Source organism: Taudactylus pleione, unplaced genomic scaffold (genome assembly GCF_031769625.1).
Source record: "Taudactylus pleione unplaced genomic scaffold, aTauple2 ptg000206l, whole genome shotgun sequence".
NCBI lineage: Eukaryota > Metazoa > Chordata > Amphibia > Anura > Myobatrachidae > Taudactylus > Taudactylus pleione.
Genome location: NW_028284608.1, coordinates 8,200,221 through 8,217,106, shown reverse-complemented (window position 1 = coordinate 8,217,106; position 16,886 = coordinate 8,200,221). Strand labels below are relative to the sequence as shown.

The following is a 16,886-nucleotide window of genomic DNA, read 5'->3' as shown; positions in this document are numbered from 1 at the left end:
GCTAGGGCGGTCATAACAAGGTGATGTGAATTATCGGAGTTCAAACGGGGCATGGTAGTGGGTGCCCGACGAATGGGACATTTCTGAAGTTGTGCTGACAATCCACCTGCCCCAATCTATGGTGTCACGTGTGTACCAGGAATACCTCATGGAAGGCATTACCATCCACCGTTGACAGTGCAATGGCCAACCACGGGTGCTTAATGATCGTGTCTGGCTAGAATTGTCCATGGTAACAGTCAAGCGAGACTGGCTCAAATCACATCCACATTCAATGCAGGAGGTTCCAGGCGCATATCCAGCAGGTCAGAGCGGCGTTCTTTAGCTTTCATGGGATATGGGAGCAGAAGACCCACAAGAGTGCCTCTATTAACACTACAACAGTGGATGCCTCACCTGGGTTTGTGACGTCGCCAAATGGACCCTGGAGGACTGGCAATATGTGGCATGGTCTGATGAGTCATGGTTCCAGTTGTTTCAGGCTGATGGTTGGGATTTGTTTGTGGCGCAGACCACATGAGACCATGGTCCATAGTTCTCAAAAAGGCACCATGCAGGCTGCTGGTGGGTCCATAATGGTGTGGGGGTGTGTTCACGTGGCATGGGTTATGTCTGCCTGAACACGACATTGACGATTGCCACTACGTTGCATTGCTTGATGGCTATTTGCAGCCCTTCATGGAGTTCATGTACACAACGATGGCGTACTCCAGCAGGATAATGCACAGTTTCATCAGTCACAAGTCGGTTCAAGGAGCATTGTTGAGAGTTTTGACCAATGATGATTGTACGGTATGCGGTCAGGAAGCCAGCTGTGAAATCCTGGCATAGGACTAATGATAGGCCTCGAAATCCCGACGCCTATCATCCACCCGCCGAAATCCCTACACAGCGAACGAAGGTAAGCCGGGCTTCGGGAGCTGATAGCAGCAGGAGGGATAGCTTAAATACTTACCATCGGGATCTTCATTCTCCTGCCTTCTGGTGTCGATATTGCATCCGCCGGGCTTTAGTTCGGCGGTATGTCATACCATTCCGTTTCTACAACATGAACCCAATCAAGCATTTATGGGACATGGTGGAGAGGTCCATTCGCACCCAGGATTCTGCACCTATCAATATCAGGGAGCTGTAGGAAGCTAAGCAGACGGTATGGGTCATCATCTCTCCAGAGGTTTTCCGTCCACTTGTGGAATCGATGCCACGTTTAGTTACTGCACTTTGCCGGGCTAGAGAGGGTCCTACACAATTCTAGATATCTATCCCATTACTTTTTCACTTTAGTGTATTTGTCAGCAGTGAACTTGGGTGGGCACCTTTTAGGAAGAGATTTATCAAAGCTTCTAAAGAGGAAAAGTGGAGGCGTTGCTCATAGCAACCAATCGGATTATTATTATTAATATACTAGATAAATGATAGGTACTGTACAATCTGGTTGCTATGGGTAACACCTCACTTTAGAAAGATTGTTAAATCTCCCCGTATGTCAATTTGTAAAGAGGCAAAACAATGTAAACCAGCTTTTTCCACTCCATTAGTGTATAAACAGCTTCCAAACAAATAGTCCAGTGGTTATCAAACTCTGTCCTCAGGACCCAACACAGTTCATGTTTTGCAGGTCATCCAGCAGGTGCACTCAATGACACATTTTAAAAGGTCCACAGGTGGACTCATTATTTCACTTGATTCAGTGTGGAGACCTGGAAAACGCACTGAGGACCGGGTGTGAGAACCTGTGAAATAGTCTATACTCAAACAATTCCAGTCTCAGAAAAGTCCTTTCATGTTTGTAAGCAATCAGGTCAAGTACAGTTCCTGGAAGGCTTATGCTGGGTGCATACTGGCCGATATATTGGCCGGTCAATTGATCGGTCAATATATCGTGCCCCCGTCGGCCAGTGTGTACAGACGATATGTCTGTGAATGACGTTCACAGACATATCTGTCCATCGGCAAGTGAGTACGGGCGACAAGCTGTTCGCCCTTACACAAGGGGGGGGGAGCCGCGAGTGGGTACTAATTACCTGGGTCCGGCACCGCTCCCCATCCCTCTTAGGTCACAGCAGCCCAACACACAGCAGCATGCTGCACTAGAAGACTCCTATGCCAAAGGTTCTCCTAGGCCACCCATTGGCTGTGCGCCAGGCTTAGGGGCACACAGCGCCCCCCTCCCCAGTGCGCAGAGACGCAAATGTTTATTTCTGTTTTTTGCCCCAAAGGGACGTGGCCACGAGTCCTGCAATTAGGCCACGTACCCTACCGCCCCCAGGCCGGCCAGACCCGCTGCAGCATGCAGATGATGGTCGTTCAGTGTGTATGTATGACCATCATCTGCAGATATATCGCTATAGTGTGTATCCAACTTTACAGTACTCAGGTAGAACAAACATTAAAGGGGTCTATTTACTAAGCTGTGTTTGGAGATAAAGTGAATGGTTATAGCCAATCAGCTCCTAGCTGCCATGTCACAGGCTGTGTTAGAAAAATGGCAGTTAGAAGTTGATTGGCTGGTACCTTATCACCGTTCACTTTATCTCCTAACAAAGCTTAGTAAATAGATCCCTAAAATAAGCAAATGTGTTGACTCCATTATAATTGGACCAGTAGGGTCTGATGAGAAGCCGCTTACATACAAAGGCCCTCATTCAGACCCACTCGCGAGCGGCTGTCCGCTCGCAAGTGGGTCGATGGTCCCTACTGCGCATGCGCACGACGGAGGGAGCTCCGTCGTGCGCATGCGCGAGACCCGACGAGCGAAGGACTTTCCTTCGCTCGGAGTGTCTCATCAAAGGGGGCGTGCTGTCGATGGTGACTGACAGCACGCCCCCTTTGGTGGACGTTCCGGGGGCGTGCCTGCCAGACGGAGGCGTTCCCAAGGGAACGCCTACCGTCTGAAGCCAGCCCCACTGACATCACTAGTGATGTCAGTGGGAGTGATTTTGGCTCTGATAGAGCCAAAATCACTCCTGGCCTTGCGGTTGAAAAACCCAACCGCAGGCTTTTGCTCGCAGTTTCGATGGTCGCGATGGTCAAGACCATCGCGACCATCTTGTTGCACGCTTGTATATGCTGTGGGTGGTGACCTACAGCTATACGAGCGTCCAGGAGGACGCTCCATATTAATAGATGTGGGCCCTGATTCAGAGCGAGCGCTCTGGTCAGCATCCGGCTCTGAATCAGGGCCAAAATACAAAAGAAGCACCAACTGCATTTACAAGCAGACATCACTGCTCAGTTTCCCCATCATGAAGTGTGATATGTGCAATATAACTATCTGATCTGAACCACAACCTTGCAATGTGTTTCCTACTAGCTTCTGACTATGGGTCTGATTCTGAAACGCACGCAATGCCTGTCGCTGCTGTGATTCCGTAAGCAGCGCACTTGTGAAAATATGTCAATGACTCTGCCGCTTTCTGGTGCACAGAGACACCCTCCTCCGCCGCTTACGTACAAAAGTGATCATATCGATTGCACATGGAACCACTGAGCATCCCTGTGCTGTCTGAGAATGAGCGTCTCACCTAGGACGCTGGGGAGCCTCTGCAGCTGCGAACGAATTTGCAGAGGCTCACTAGAGTACGCGCAGAATACCAGGCGGGCTGCCTGCATTTTTCTCAAACCACTTTGCCCCCCTTCTCCGTCATCTCCCCCAAATACTGTCTACCTGTCACTCACTATCCAAATAACCTTTGCAACCGCCATCGCTAACCCATCGCCGCACATGCACAGTGGCAACAAATCTCTCCACTGCGTCCAACATCGATATTGTGTGCATCTCTGAATCAGTTCCTTTGGATGCTGGATAAGAAAGTAGAAGACCATAGAGACGGTCTATGATGAGCTCCTCCAAGGAAAAGTCTTAGGGCCTGATTCAGACCCACTCGCGAGCGGCTGTCCGCTCGCAAGTGGGTCGATGGTGTGCACTGCGCATGTGCACGACGGAGGGAGCTCCGTCGTGCGCATGCGCGAGACGCGACGAGCGAAGGACTTTCCTTCGCTCGTTGTGTCTGATCGAAGGGGGCGTGCTGTCGATGTTGATTGACAGCACGCCCCCTTTGGTGGGCGTGCCTGCCAGACGGAGGCGTTCCGAAGGGAACGCCTTCCGTCAGAAGCCGGCCCCACTGACATCACTAGTGATGTCAGTGGGAGTGATTTTGGCTCTGATAGAGCCAAAACCACTCCTGGCCTTGCGGTTGAGAAACTCAACCGCAGGCTTCTGCTCGCACTGCCGATGGTCAAGACCATCGCGACCATCATCCTGCATGCTCGTATAGGCTGTGGGTGGTGACCCACAGCTATACGAGCGTCCAGGAGGACGCTCCATATTTATGGAGGTGGGCCCTGATTCAGAGCGAGCGCTCTGGTCAGAGCGTCCGGCTCTGAATGAGGGCCTTAGTTTACTGGTACCCAGGTATCTCCAAGAAAGCTGAATGGTCTGCCAAGTGTAGGTCAGAACCTCTTAAAAATGTTGCTATAGAGGCCTTTGTCAGGGAACAAGTAACTGGCTTAGAACTCACAGCTAGGGATGACCATCGATTACCAGCCATCGATTGTCAACAACCGATGGTATATTATTTTGCTGCCGATGGTGGCGATCCAATGTTTTTCCAGTATCGATGGCACAAAGCCCTGCAATGGGTTTTTATATATATATTTTTTTCAGCCTGGGGCTGGGACACGAAGCCTAGCTCTGTCCCACCGATGCGACCTGCAAAGTCCCGCTCCCACCTCTGATTGGCCTGATCCCAGTGACTAATAGAGCAGGGATGGCCATTGGTGGGAGTGAAACCATTGATGGTTCCCCATCTATGGTTTCCTACCGTCAAAATTTAAACGACCAACCGATGGCCATCCCAACTTACTGCTGTCCTGCAGCAATAAAAAGAGTCCATGCCTCTTTTACAGAACAGACTTATAACAGGTATATTTTGAACTTTAATAATGAAATAAAGTTTAACGGTCCAGCTTTGTGTGGAGTTACATAAATGAAACATTAATATAGAATATTACCTACCTATTTCATCGGTTCTTGTGAGCCCAGGTAAATAATATTGTGGATTTATTTTGCTTTATGAAATCATCCATTAATTATCATTTCATTTGGAAGTATTAAGCATGGACGGATTTCTGAGTGTGTGGCATAATATCAATGTTTAATAGAGATGAGCGGTTTGGTTTTGGCTCGGAGTTCCCCCCCCCAAGTTCAGATCTCGGAATGAGGCAAAACGTCATCTTTCACGGATATCTGTGCCAAGATAAAACCGAACCGCTCAGCTCTGATGTTTAATTGCAACAAAATATATGAGGTAGTTGGGTGCAACTAGACGTAACAGCCTGGCTGCCCAGCCTATGACTGCCTACTGGGACGTGTAGTTTTATTACAGTTGGAAGTCCTCATACATAAATTATCTACGTAACATAATATTGTGCTTGTGTCGGCTCCTGTAACCTCCTGGCACAAAATAACAGTCACCGGAGTAAGATTCAATTTGCTTTTTATTATTTCAAATCTGAAGACAAAGATGTATTAAAGTACAATTACACAAAATACGTTTCCACAAGCATAGTAAAATGTCTCATATAGGTATGAATATATGTTTTATTTGTCTTTTGTGTCAAAAGCAAAAGTCGTACCAGATATTGCGGGCAGTGTAAAATACTATTTGTGAGCGATGAGCTACATTTCGCTTGTCTTAACTAAACAAAACTTTTTTTTTTCTCTTCTGAAGAGGCGGCAACGACAAGGAATGTAGAAGTACCTTCAGCTAAATATAGTGTAGCTCTCCGCTATGGAAACTGCAGTTCGTTTTATTGTTCTCAGCCTTGTCGGTTATTGCTGAGCTTTTCTGCGATCTTCTGCAACTCTATATCCATGATAGCCAGGTTCTTCAACTCTTTCTCCTAGAACAGAGCAATAGAGAAGATCTAATGAGATATACATTATATAATGAGGCTTTATTGTACTAGTAAAATTATAGTAACATAGATATAGTGAAGTAGTATTGGTTTGTTTGGGTATAACAGGAGCTGTGGGGTAATTCTCTTTTCAATACCAGACAAAGATATTATTTTCATTATTTAGAACTGAATGGTTATTAAAGCTACAATGCAAACTGAACCACACTGTTAGGGGCGGGATGGGTACGGGATGCCGATGCTCGGGATCCGGCGGACAGAATCCCAACGCGGGCATCCTGACCATGTTACAATCCGGAAGCCTAGGGGTAAGTAAGCCTAACTTAACTCTCCCTGCAGCCTAAACCTAACCTCCCCCCCCCTAGTGCCTAAACCTAACCCTCCCTCCCCGCAGCCTACACCTAACTCCCCCCACCCATGCAGCCTAAACCTAACCCTCCCCCCTAACACCAGTACTTACCTTCGGGGTCCCGGCATTCTGATAAGTGTCAGGATTCCGGTGTCGGCATTCTGAACACCGGAATCCCAGTTGCTGGGATTCTGACCGCATCCCGTTGGGGACAGGGAAGTCAATCAGAGGTCCACTATTCTCTAACTGGCAATAATTAGAACCAGAATTGGACACTGGCTGGATAATAATTAGTATCTAATATAATGTAATTGTATACTCATGACTGCTCATTACAAGAGAATAATCTCTGTATTCCAATGGATTATGCCTTTGCCGTTTTAAGAAGGTGGTCCTTCTCTATCTTTTATCACTGTAGGGGGTGATGTATAAAGCCTTGGATAGAGCTGAAGTGGAGAGAGAGAAAAAGTACCAACCAATCCGCTTCTGTCATTTTTTTCAAACATAGCCTGCAAAATGATAGGAGCTGATTTTGTGGTTCATTCTAGAAGGATAATGTCAAACATTTCATGTGACAAATAGCAGGACTTTCCTGGGAAAATCAGGATGCGCACATAACATACTTAGGGGTCTATTTACTAAGCAGTGTTAGGAGACAGAGTGAAAAGTGATAAGGTGCCAGCCAATCAGCTCCCAACTGTCATTTTTCAAACACAGCCTGTGAGATGGCAGTTGGTAGCTGATTGGCTGGCACCTTATCACTTTCTTATCACTTTTCACTCTATCTCCTAACACTGCTTAGTAAATAGACCCCCAACTTACTGACTCAGACACATGGAATGTGGTTTTGCTGGTATACCCCATTTACACTAAAGTCCCTGGTAAGAACTGGTATTTGGAACATGGTTCCAAACCGGGTAAGACCTGGGACAGACCCTCTTCAGACCACAGCTCCGACCCCTGGTTACTCCCGGGTGGGCACCGTTCACACTGCACATGGGTGCAGTGGAACTGTTTTGCCGGCCCTTGGAAATGACATAATCTCCAAGCACTGAAAAATCCGGAACTCCCTATGCTTTTAAATGGGGCCCCGGAATGGATGACCCGGGTTACCCATTTACACTGCAGGGTTACATGGGTTATTCCTGTGTTCAACACGGCAAACTACCCGGGTTGAATTGCCGAGTCACAATCCTGGCCCCTTTTGCAACTAGCAGTAGCTTGAGTTAACCCGGCAATAACCCAGGGTTTTAGCTGTGGTGTAAAAGGGCTATCAGTGATCGTCTGGTGATGAAATGCGTTTTATTTTCTTACATACAGTAGCTAATGTGGAAAGTTAGGTTAAGACAATATTTTTTCACATTAAATTTTTAAATTACTAAAAAGATTTAATTTGTTGGGTTGGATTTAAATACAAGGAGATAAAAGACTGTTTTTGATTCATGCCTGAGGCCATATACCCACTGCAGATAAAACTTTAACATTACAATTTCTTACACTGCATTTCTATCAGCTTGATTTTGACATTGTAATGTAACTTTAGCATTAGCACAGTTTATGAACTATGATAAAAAAAATAAGCCGAGACATAGGATGAGTCACTTTACTCTGCTCATAACTGGCTTCTATTTGGGTCACACACAATTTCAGTCTTCTGATATCCCTTCAGCAGAGAGAGATGTTTTTTTTATTTTATATTTTTTGCATTACTCTTGACTAGAGGATACAAAGCCTTGAAATAACTTCACATTTACCTCTTCTTCTGTTAAAGGCCTCTGGCTGAGCCTCTCCCGCTCATTATAATGACGCTTTTTTATCTCGTCTGAGTCGTAGAAATCGGGGAACTCAACAGACTTTTTCTTGTAATTGAGAAGCTGAGCCAGCTCATCCATTCTGCTGTGCTGTCTTTTTTCTTCAAACTTGTGGAGTTTAAGTGGTCTCCTCTTCTCACCATATTCATGGTTCATGTCCTGCCTTTTCTCCCATAAGTCATAATCGCCATAGTCTGGAAAAATTTTGGTGGTTTGCAAGCTCCTCTTCCTTTCTTCTTTGCTGTTCTCGTTCTCAAAATATCGGCTCTTCCACCTCAGTGGGTCATCGGAGAGTCCATATTTATTGAATAACCTTACTTCTTCCTCGGAATGGTGTCGTTTGTCCTTTTCATTGTCTAAGCTATTATGTTCTTCTGCATTTTCTTCATTGTAATGTCTCAGATCTTTCTCATGAGAAAATTCAGGATAGTACCTTTTCATCTCGTCCACCATTTCTTCACCTATATAATGTCTTTGGTCCTCCGGTTTTCTCCTATATGCTTCATCCTCTTCACTGTCCTGTAAGTGATGCCTTAATTTTCTGAAGAATTTCTCTTTTTCTAGCCTGTCACGTTCACGGAACTTGTTAATATCTTCCTCACTCTCTTTACTCTCTTCATTGCTCTCTTCATAATTCAGTCTTGCATTTTGTTGGCTTGGCCACCTCTTTCTTTCCTCGAGATATCTCTTTTCTTCATAGTTATGCCCCTTCAGCTCTTTCTCACTGTTTTCCTCGCTGCTTTCATGGTGCTCTCGCTCCTCTTCGCTATCTCGCTGGTGATGTCTCTTTTCTCTCGACTCTTCTGAACTCTCTTTCTCGCTATATGTTCTCTTGTCATACTTATTCTTCTTCAGGCTATTCTCCAAAGAGTCTTGGTCATAGTGTGTTTTCTGCCCCCTACCGGATGCAATATGGTTTCCTTGTTCTTGATGACTTCTCTTTTCCTCATAGCCATGGAGTCTTTCTCCAAAGTCATCATGGCTTGGCTTATAACTTCGTTTTTCTTCTTCTACCCTTTCAGTGGAATCTTCGGCTACTTCATGGGAATGAGCTAGATTGTGTTTGTCTGGGTGGAAGAGTCCTTCTTTTGAGGTTTTGCTTCCAAAATGTCTCTTGATCTCCTCTAAATTCATTGGGTCTTCAGCAGTTTCCTTCGAGAGATCTTCAACACTCTTAGTTGCTTCGTGAACTTTTTTGTCAAAAACATCATGTTTAACCTCTTGTGAATCATCATGATGGTATTTGTCTTTTTTTATAATCTCTTCTTTCTCATTATGGTCTTTGCGATCTTCTATTTCCTCATCACCATCTTCATCATCATCCACAAAGTTCCTTTCTTTAGAATGGCCAGTGCTTTCCTCTTTTCCATTAATTAGTTTCTTTACTCTTTCCTCTTCGTTCTCCTCACTGTTCTCAGGGTCTACATTATGCCGTTTCTCACTTTCCTCTCTTGGTAAATCTGGATGTTTGATTTCTTCACTGCTTTCATAATGGTGTTTTCCTGCACTGGAAGAATCCTTAATATTTCTTGCGACATACTGCTTCTGTTCATCTTCTGTTTGGTCAATGCCGTGTCTGCTGCCTGCAAGAGATGGTTTAAAAGTTATGAATGAATTATGTATTCCTCACCTAGTGTATATAACATGTTTTTTAAGCATCAATATGGTTATCACTAAGCTCTATGCACTATGCTCTTCTATGCAGTTCTAGATTAAGGTCCACATGGGCCTGGAGCTGAAATTTATAAAGGGCTTATTGTGTGCTGCCGCAGGGGGCGTGACCACCACCTACCTTCAGAAACTTCTTTGTTTTTATCTGTAATGTGATGTGAGAGTCTACAAATGAACAAAGGGAAACATCCCTGGTAACGTGAGCCTAATATGGCCCAAAAAAATAATTGCCACTTAATGAAATGTAAATGTAAACTGTAAAAGCTCTCTTTATAAAAGAAGAGAGACCTTACATTACTAATAGCTATACTGAGAGGATACACACACAGTGACACACACATATAGGTCTGTCCTGTCTCAAACATGCATGGGTAGTGGAAGCTGGGAAGCGTGCTGCCCCCTCCAATGGCTAGGGAGATGAGATTGACATAGGCATAGAGGATGAACAGCCGGGGTGTTGGAAATGGCTTAAGTAAAGAGGCTGGACGGAGTGGGTAGGGGGAGAACGGAGATGGTGGTACAGGACAGGACAGATTGGTGGTGGGGGAAGCAGACAGAGCAGCAGAGAGAGGGGTGGAACGAGACAGAGACACAGTCAGTGCGGGGAAGGGATGGGGTGGGGGCCAGACTGAGAAGATGCATACCCTGGTCCCAGAACTTCCTCAATATGAGGGCGCAGTGCTCCACAGCCCCCAAAAGGCCACAGCCTGTCATTCGGGGGCACTGCATATGGTCACGCATGACCCGTTCTGCACATGCGCAAAACCGGTCCTGTTCATGCGCAGACCCACAATTATCGGAGATGTACTGTACGTAAACCTGATGGTGTACGTACATCTCTGAGTCAGGCCCAAAATGTTTTAGCGCACAGATAAGTGACAACTACATTTAGATTATATGATTTTTAGTTGCACAAATACATCTACTCCTAATTATAATTGCTATACAATGTTATTAATAACAGAGCTCCCCACTTGCACCATATGCTAAATAATACTTTTGCCCGTCAAACCTCCTCAAATAGACTTTGGTGCTGTAAAATAAACCCCCCCCCATATATATCTATATATATATATATATATATAGGTGCAGCTATACCCGGCACTCCTGTAGCGTAAACGAATGCTCCGGTGCCATTCTGGGGTAGAAACCCATACACATAATACCAAACTAGGCGGCACTCAGGAGTCTGCGATGAAGTAAGTAATAAAAGTCCTTTATTCAGCCGACGTTTCGGGAGCTACCCCATCATCAGGGACAAGATACAAACAAGAGGGACAAACATATACATATACCATCACCAATCAGCATGTAAACCAACTCACCTGCAGAACGCCAGGAGACGCCGTCCTCCGGAGCGCGCTGAAAATCTGCGTCGCATCCGTGTGACGTCACCGCCCAGCGACCGCAGTGTAAGCGGTCACGTGTCAATAACATAAGGTTGCTTAGCAACCCTACGTACACGATAAGTAATAAAAAAACGTACATTAAAAGACACCAATTAAAAATCAACAATAGCAAACACTTATCATGTACTTAACATGGCAGAAAAGAGTGAATCCATGGGCATTATATGATATTCAAACAACATCCCATACGGATTATGACTTCATGTAATGGTAATATCATACAGACAAAAAATAGACCCAAAAATGCAAAGAGTGAACAAAACTATCTATATACACATCCTAGGCTTTCAATGTATAGAGGAGCACAGAAAAAGAAACCAACAAATAAGATTCCAAATATATTAGAAGACAAGCAGCATATCATAGATCATAGGGATATAGAGTGACTTGGATACAAACCAGTATTTATAAAAAACACTGCAATCCAAGTGTTTCATTTAAACCCTTGGGAGATATCGTGTTTAATAAATGTATCCATTTACTTTCTACTTGTAATAAGATTTTACCCCTGTTCCCTCCACGTCTCAGGGGCGGGACATGGTCAATCAATATTGCTTTTACTGTACCTACCCCATGTTTAGCTGCTACCCAATGCCTGGCAACAGGTTGGTCCGAATGACCAGTTTCAATAGCCTGTCTAATAGCACTGCGGTGAAGAGCCATCCGCTCTTTAAATTTCCTCTCCGTCTTCCCCACGTAACAAAGGCCACACGGGCAAGACAGCATATATATAACAAATGTGGATGTACACGTTAATGCATGTTTAATTTTGTAACGTTTCCCAGAATGAGGATGGGAGAATGAATCCCCTACTAACAAAGATCTACATGTTACACACCCTAGACATCTGTAACAACCTATCCGATGGCTCAAAAAGTGAGTGGGTTTACTGACAGACATATCCGTAATATCAAGTTTAATTATTCTATCGCCAATACTGCGACTTCTAGTATAACATGGCATGATTTGTGTGCCCATCAATGCCGGTAGTTCTTGATCAGTATTAATAATAGGCCACCATCGTTTAGCTTTTTTAGCTATGGCCCTACTATTAGTAGTATATCTATTTACCCAAGGGAATCTTTTATACTCTTTGTTAATCTCAGTGGTTTTATTAGAGTTCATTACCTGTGCCCTAGTCATGTTGGACACTCTCATTTTAATCTTCTCTAATTCATAACGGACATATCCACGTTGGACAAATTTTTCCAACATATCATTGAGAGCAGATTCCAATTTAGTGTCATCAGAAGTAATGCGTTTAACCCTTAGAAATTGTGAGAAGGGTAAACCTTTACGTAATGGTAAAGGGTGAAAGCTATCATGCTGTAGTAGGGTATTCCTATCAGTATTTTTGACGTATAATGCAGTAGTCAAACTTGTTCCAGACAACCGTATGTCTACATCTAAAAATTGGACATTACTCCTATTGATGTTATAGGTGAATTTCACCACACTGTCAGATAAATTGTGTTCATCAAATAATTTTTTAAGCTGTAGCTCAGTCCCAGACCATATTAATAACAGGTCATCTATATAGCGTAAATACGATGTCATAGATGCGTGTAGAATTCCCTCATCATAAAACAACTGTTGTTCAACATGATACATAAAGGCGTTGGCGTACGATGGGGCCACATTGGACCCCATCGCACACCCCGCCAGTTGCAGATAATATCTACCATTGTAAAGGAAATAATTCCTCGTTAATGTCAACCATAGTAATTTAAGAAAAAACTCCACTGGTGGACCAGTGTAGAGTGGATTATCAGTAATTAACCTGCGTACCGCTTCTATACGCTGTGCATGCGGTATGCAGGTATAGAGGCTGGTCACGTCTGCGCTGCATAGAACCGTCTGTTCTGACAGGGAATGCAGTGTATTCAATGATTCAATAACCTGCAGTAGAGAAGACGTGTCCTTTAAATAAGATGGTATACATTGCACACAAGGATTAAGTAATGAATCCAGAAAGATAGAAATAGGCTGGTATAAAGATCCCCTCGCCGATTATTGATGTCTTTGTGCACCTTGGGCAATGTATAGAATAAAGGTGTGATAGGGTATGCTGTCATCAGTGCCCTGGCGAGATCCGATGTAATGATGTCATCCTTAACCGCTTCAGAAATAATGATATCAAGTTCTATTTTATATTTAGCAGTGGGATCTTCACTAAGCAATGCATAAGTAACTCCATCATTTAACTGACGTCGACATTCAGTGTCATAGGCCTGAAGATCCTGAATGACAATTGATCCTCCCTTGTCCGCTGCGCGTATGATTATATCCTTACGATTAGAGAGTTGATTTAACGCATCCGATTCAACCTTTGTAAGGTTATTCCGTATTTTATGGAAAGGTTTGTTATGATTTCCCTCCTCCTCCAAAAGCTTAAGTATAAACCCATACTATCACATGATACCAATAACAACTGGGCTGAAAAATTACAAAAACAGATGGACCAATATAGAAGGGACTTAGGCCCTCATTCAGAGCCACTCGCTAGCGGCAGTACGCTCGTTCCGAGCGATGTTCGCACATCTGCGCATGCGTACGGTTTTTAGTACGCATGCGTGAACCAGTCAGTGCGGCCGAAAATCATTTGTACGCAATATAGCGAGTGCCTGCTATTTTGAGTGACAGAATGAGGCGTATGTGGGTGGTAACAGGGGAAGGTGCTTGAAAACGGGGAGTGGAGATCCGAACGCAGGCGTGCCAAAAGGTCAAAACGGGCGTTTTATGGGTGTGCATAATTAATACAGCAGCGTCAATGACCACGTCACTTGGTTTTTTTTAACTCAGAACTGCTCGCAAAATAGCGGTTGAAAAAACCAACCACAAGAATAGCGAGCAGTTCATATCCTGTTCGATGTACTCGATTAATCTAATAAATAGCGGACATGACGCCAGGGGGCGTTTTTATCAAATAAACGAGCGTATGTTTCGCTCGCTCGTTCAGACTTAGAGGTGTGAACAGACTGCAATGTGCGAACGGATCATTTGCATAGCCACCCCTTGTTTTTGAACGAACAAACGCAAATAGCGAACGGCTCTGAATGAGGGCCTTAGTGAGTTTCAAAAAAATGAAACAACAAAAAGTCATATTGGACTATGAACAGAGAAGGGTGTACCCTTGGTTGGGTAGTAATACTACATATAATACCTATTCCTCCCAACAAAGGTATGGACGTTCACGTAATTTTATTCGTGATACTGCTTATACCAGCACTTCTGCAAGTGATAATGAGTCCTTACCAACGACATCTTCTACTGGAGTCCTCCCTTTAGGATTAAAAACACGTACGACAACATACAGCCCTACCGTCGCCCCACGAGGAGGTCGAGGCAAAACACGCGTCAACACAAACAAGAAACCGCCTCGCAAGTAAATAATGCGGTTTTTAATTTATCATCACAACCATTGACGGATTTGGAGCTGAAAGTGTTATCCAAAGGCCTTTCTTTTGTGCCGACTAATTTCCCGGATTCTTTTCAGTGGAAAATAGATAACTATAGATTCAGTAGATCACTGAGACTAAAGGAACACTTTGGCGCAGTGCCTATAACTACCAGAGACTCTAGTGGGATTCCGTCACAATTGCGTAAAATACAATCTGGGTCCAAATTTGATCCGCTTACGCAAAACACCTCTATTAAAGCTTAAATTCGGCTTTTGGAGGAGGAGGGAAATCATAACAAACCTTTCCATAAAATACGGAATAACCTTACAAAGGATGAATCGGATGCGTTAAATCAACTCTCTAATCGTAAGGATATAATCATACGCGCAGCGGACAAGGGAGGATCAATTGTCATTCAGGATCTTCAGGCCTATGACACTGAATGTCGACGTCAGTTAAATGATGGAGTTACTTATGCATTACTTAGTGAAGATCCCACTGCTAAATATAAAATAGAACTTTATATCATTATTTCTGAAGCGGTTAAGGATGACATCATTACATCGGATCTCGCCAGGGCACTGATGACAGCATACCCTATCACACCTTTATTCTATACATTGCCCAAGGTGCACAAAGACATCAATAATCTCCCGGGACGTCCGATAATATCGGCGAGGGGATCTTTATACCAGCCTATTTCTATCTTTCTGGATTCATTACTTAATCCTTGTGTGCAATGTATACCATCTTATTTAAAGGACACGTCTTCTCTACTGCAGGTTATTGAATCATTGAATACACTGCATTCCCTGTCAGAACAGACGGTTCTATGCAGCGCAGACGTGACCAGCCTCTATACCTGCATATCGCATGCACAGCGTATAGAAGCGGTACGCAGCTTAATTACTGATAATCCACTCTACACTGGTCCACCAGTGGAGTTTTTTCTTAAATTACTATGGTTGACATTAACGAGGAATTATTTCCTTTACAGTGGTAGATATTATCTGCAACTGGCGGGGTGTGCGATGGGGTCCAATGTGGCCCCATCGTACGCCAACGCCTTTATGTATCATGTTGAACAACAGTTGTTTTATGATGAGGGAATTCTACATGCATCTATGACATCGTATTTACGCTATATAGATGACCTGTTATTAATATGGTCTGGGACTGAGCTACAGCTTAAAAAATTATTTGATGAACACAATTTATCTGACAGTGTGGTGAAATTCACCTATAACATCAATAGGAGTAATGTCCAATTTTTAGATGTAGACATACGGTTGTCTGGAACAAGTTTGACTACTGCATTATACGTCAAAAATACTGATAGGAATACCCTACTACAGCATGATAGCTTTCACCCTTTACCATTACGTAAAGGTTTACCCTTCTCACAATTTCTAAGGGTTAAACGCATTACTTCTGATGACACTAAATTGGAATCTGCTCTCAATGATATGTTGGAAAAATTTGTCCAACGTGGATATGTCCGTTATGAATTAGAGAAGATTAAAATGAGAGTGTCCAACATGACTAGGGCACAGGTAATGAACTCTAATAAAACCACTGAGATTAACAAAGAGTATAAAAGATTCCCTTGGGTAAATAGATATACTACTAATAGTAGTGCCATAGCTAAAAAAGCTAAACGATGGTGGCCTATTATTAATACTGATCAAGAACTACCGGCATTGATGGGCACACAAATCATGCCATGTTATACTAGAAGTCGCAATATTGGCGATAGAATAATTAAACTTGATATTACTGGTATGTCTGTCAGTAAACCCACTCACTTTTTGAGCCATCGGATAGGTTGTTACAGATGTCTAGGGTGTGTAACATGTAGATCTTTGTTAGTAGGGGATTCATTCTCCCATCCTCATTCTGGGAAACGTTACAAAATTAAACATGCATTAACGTGTACATCCACATTTGTTATATATATGCTGTCTTGCCCGTGTGGCCTTTGTTACGTGGGGAAGACGGAGAGGAAATTTAAAGAGCGGATGGCTCTTCACTGCAGTGCTATTAGACAGGCTATTGAAACTGGTCATTCGGACCAACCTGTTGCCAGGCATTAGGTAGCAGCTAAACATGGGGTAGGTACAGTAAAAGCGATATTGATTGACCATGTCCCGCCCCTGAGACGTGGAGGGAACAGGGGTAAAACTTATTACAAGTAGAAAGTAAATGGATACATTTATTAAACACGATATTTCCCAAGGGTTTAAATTAAACACTTGGATTGCAGTGTTTTTTATAAATACTGGTTTGTATCCAAGTCACTCTATATCCCTATGATCTATGATATGCT

The 16,886-nt window shown here is 43.7% G+C and overlaps 1 protein-coding gene across 1 annotated transcript in view; it reads right to left on the bottom strand.

Moving 5' to 3' along the window:
• Positions 1-5,481: 5,481 nt before the first annotated feature.
• The window catches only part of CHGB (chromogranin B), a 64,542-nt gene continuing 53,137 nt past the window's right edge, over positions 5,482-16,886 (bottom strand). Inside the window, exons 4-5 of the mRNA XM_088478075.1 lie at positions 8,023-9,662; positions 5,482-5,904 (exon numbers count right to left, since the gene is read on the bottom strand). Coding sequence (XP_088334201.1) covers positions 5,821-5,904; positions 8,023-9,662 — 1,724 coding nt within the window. The 3' untranslated portion in view covers positions 5,482-5,820. The remainder of the gene's footprint in view (positions 5,905-8,022; positions 9,663-16,886) is intronic.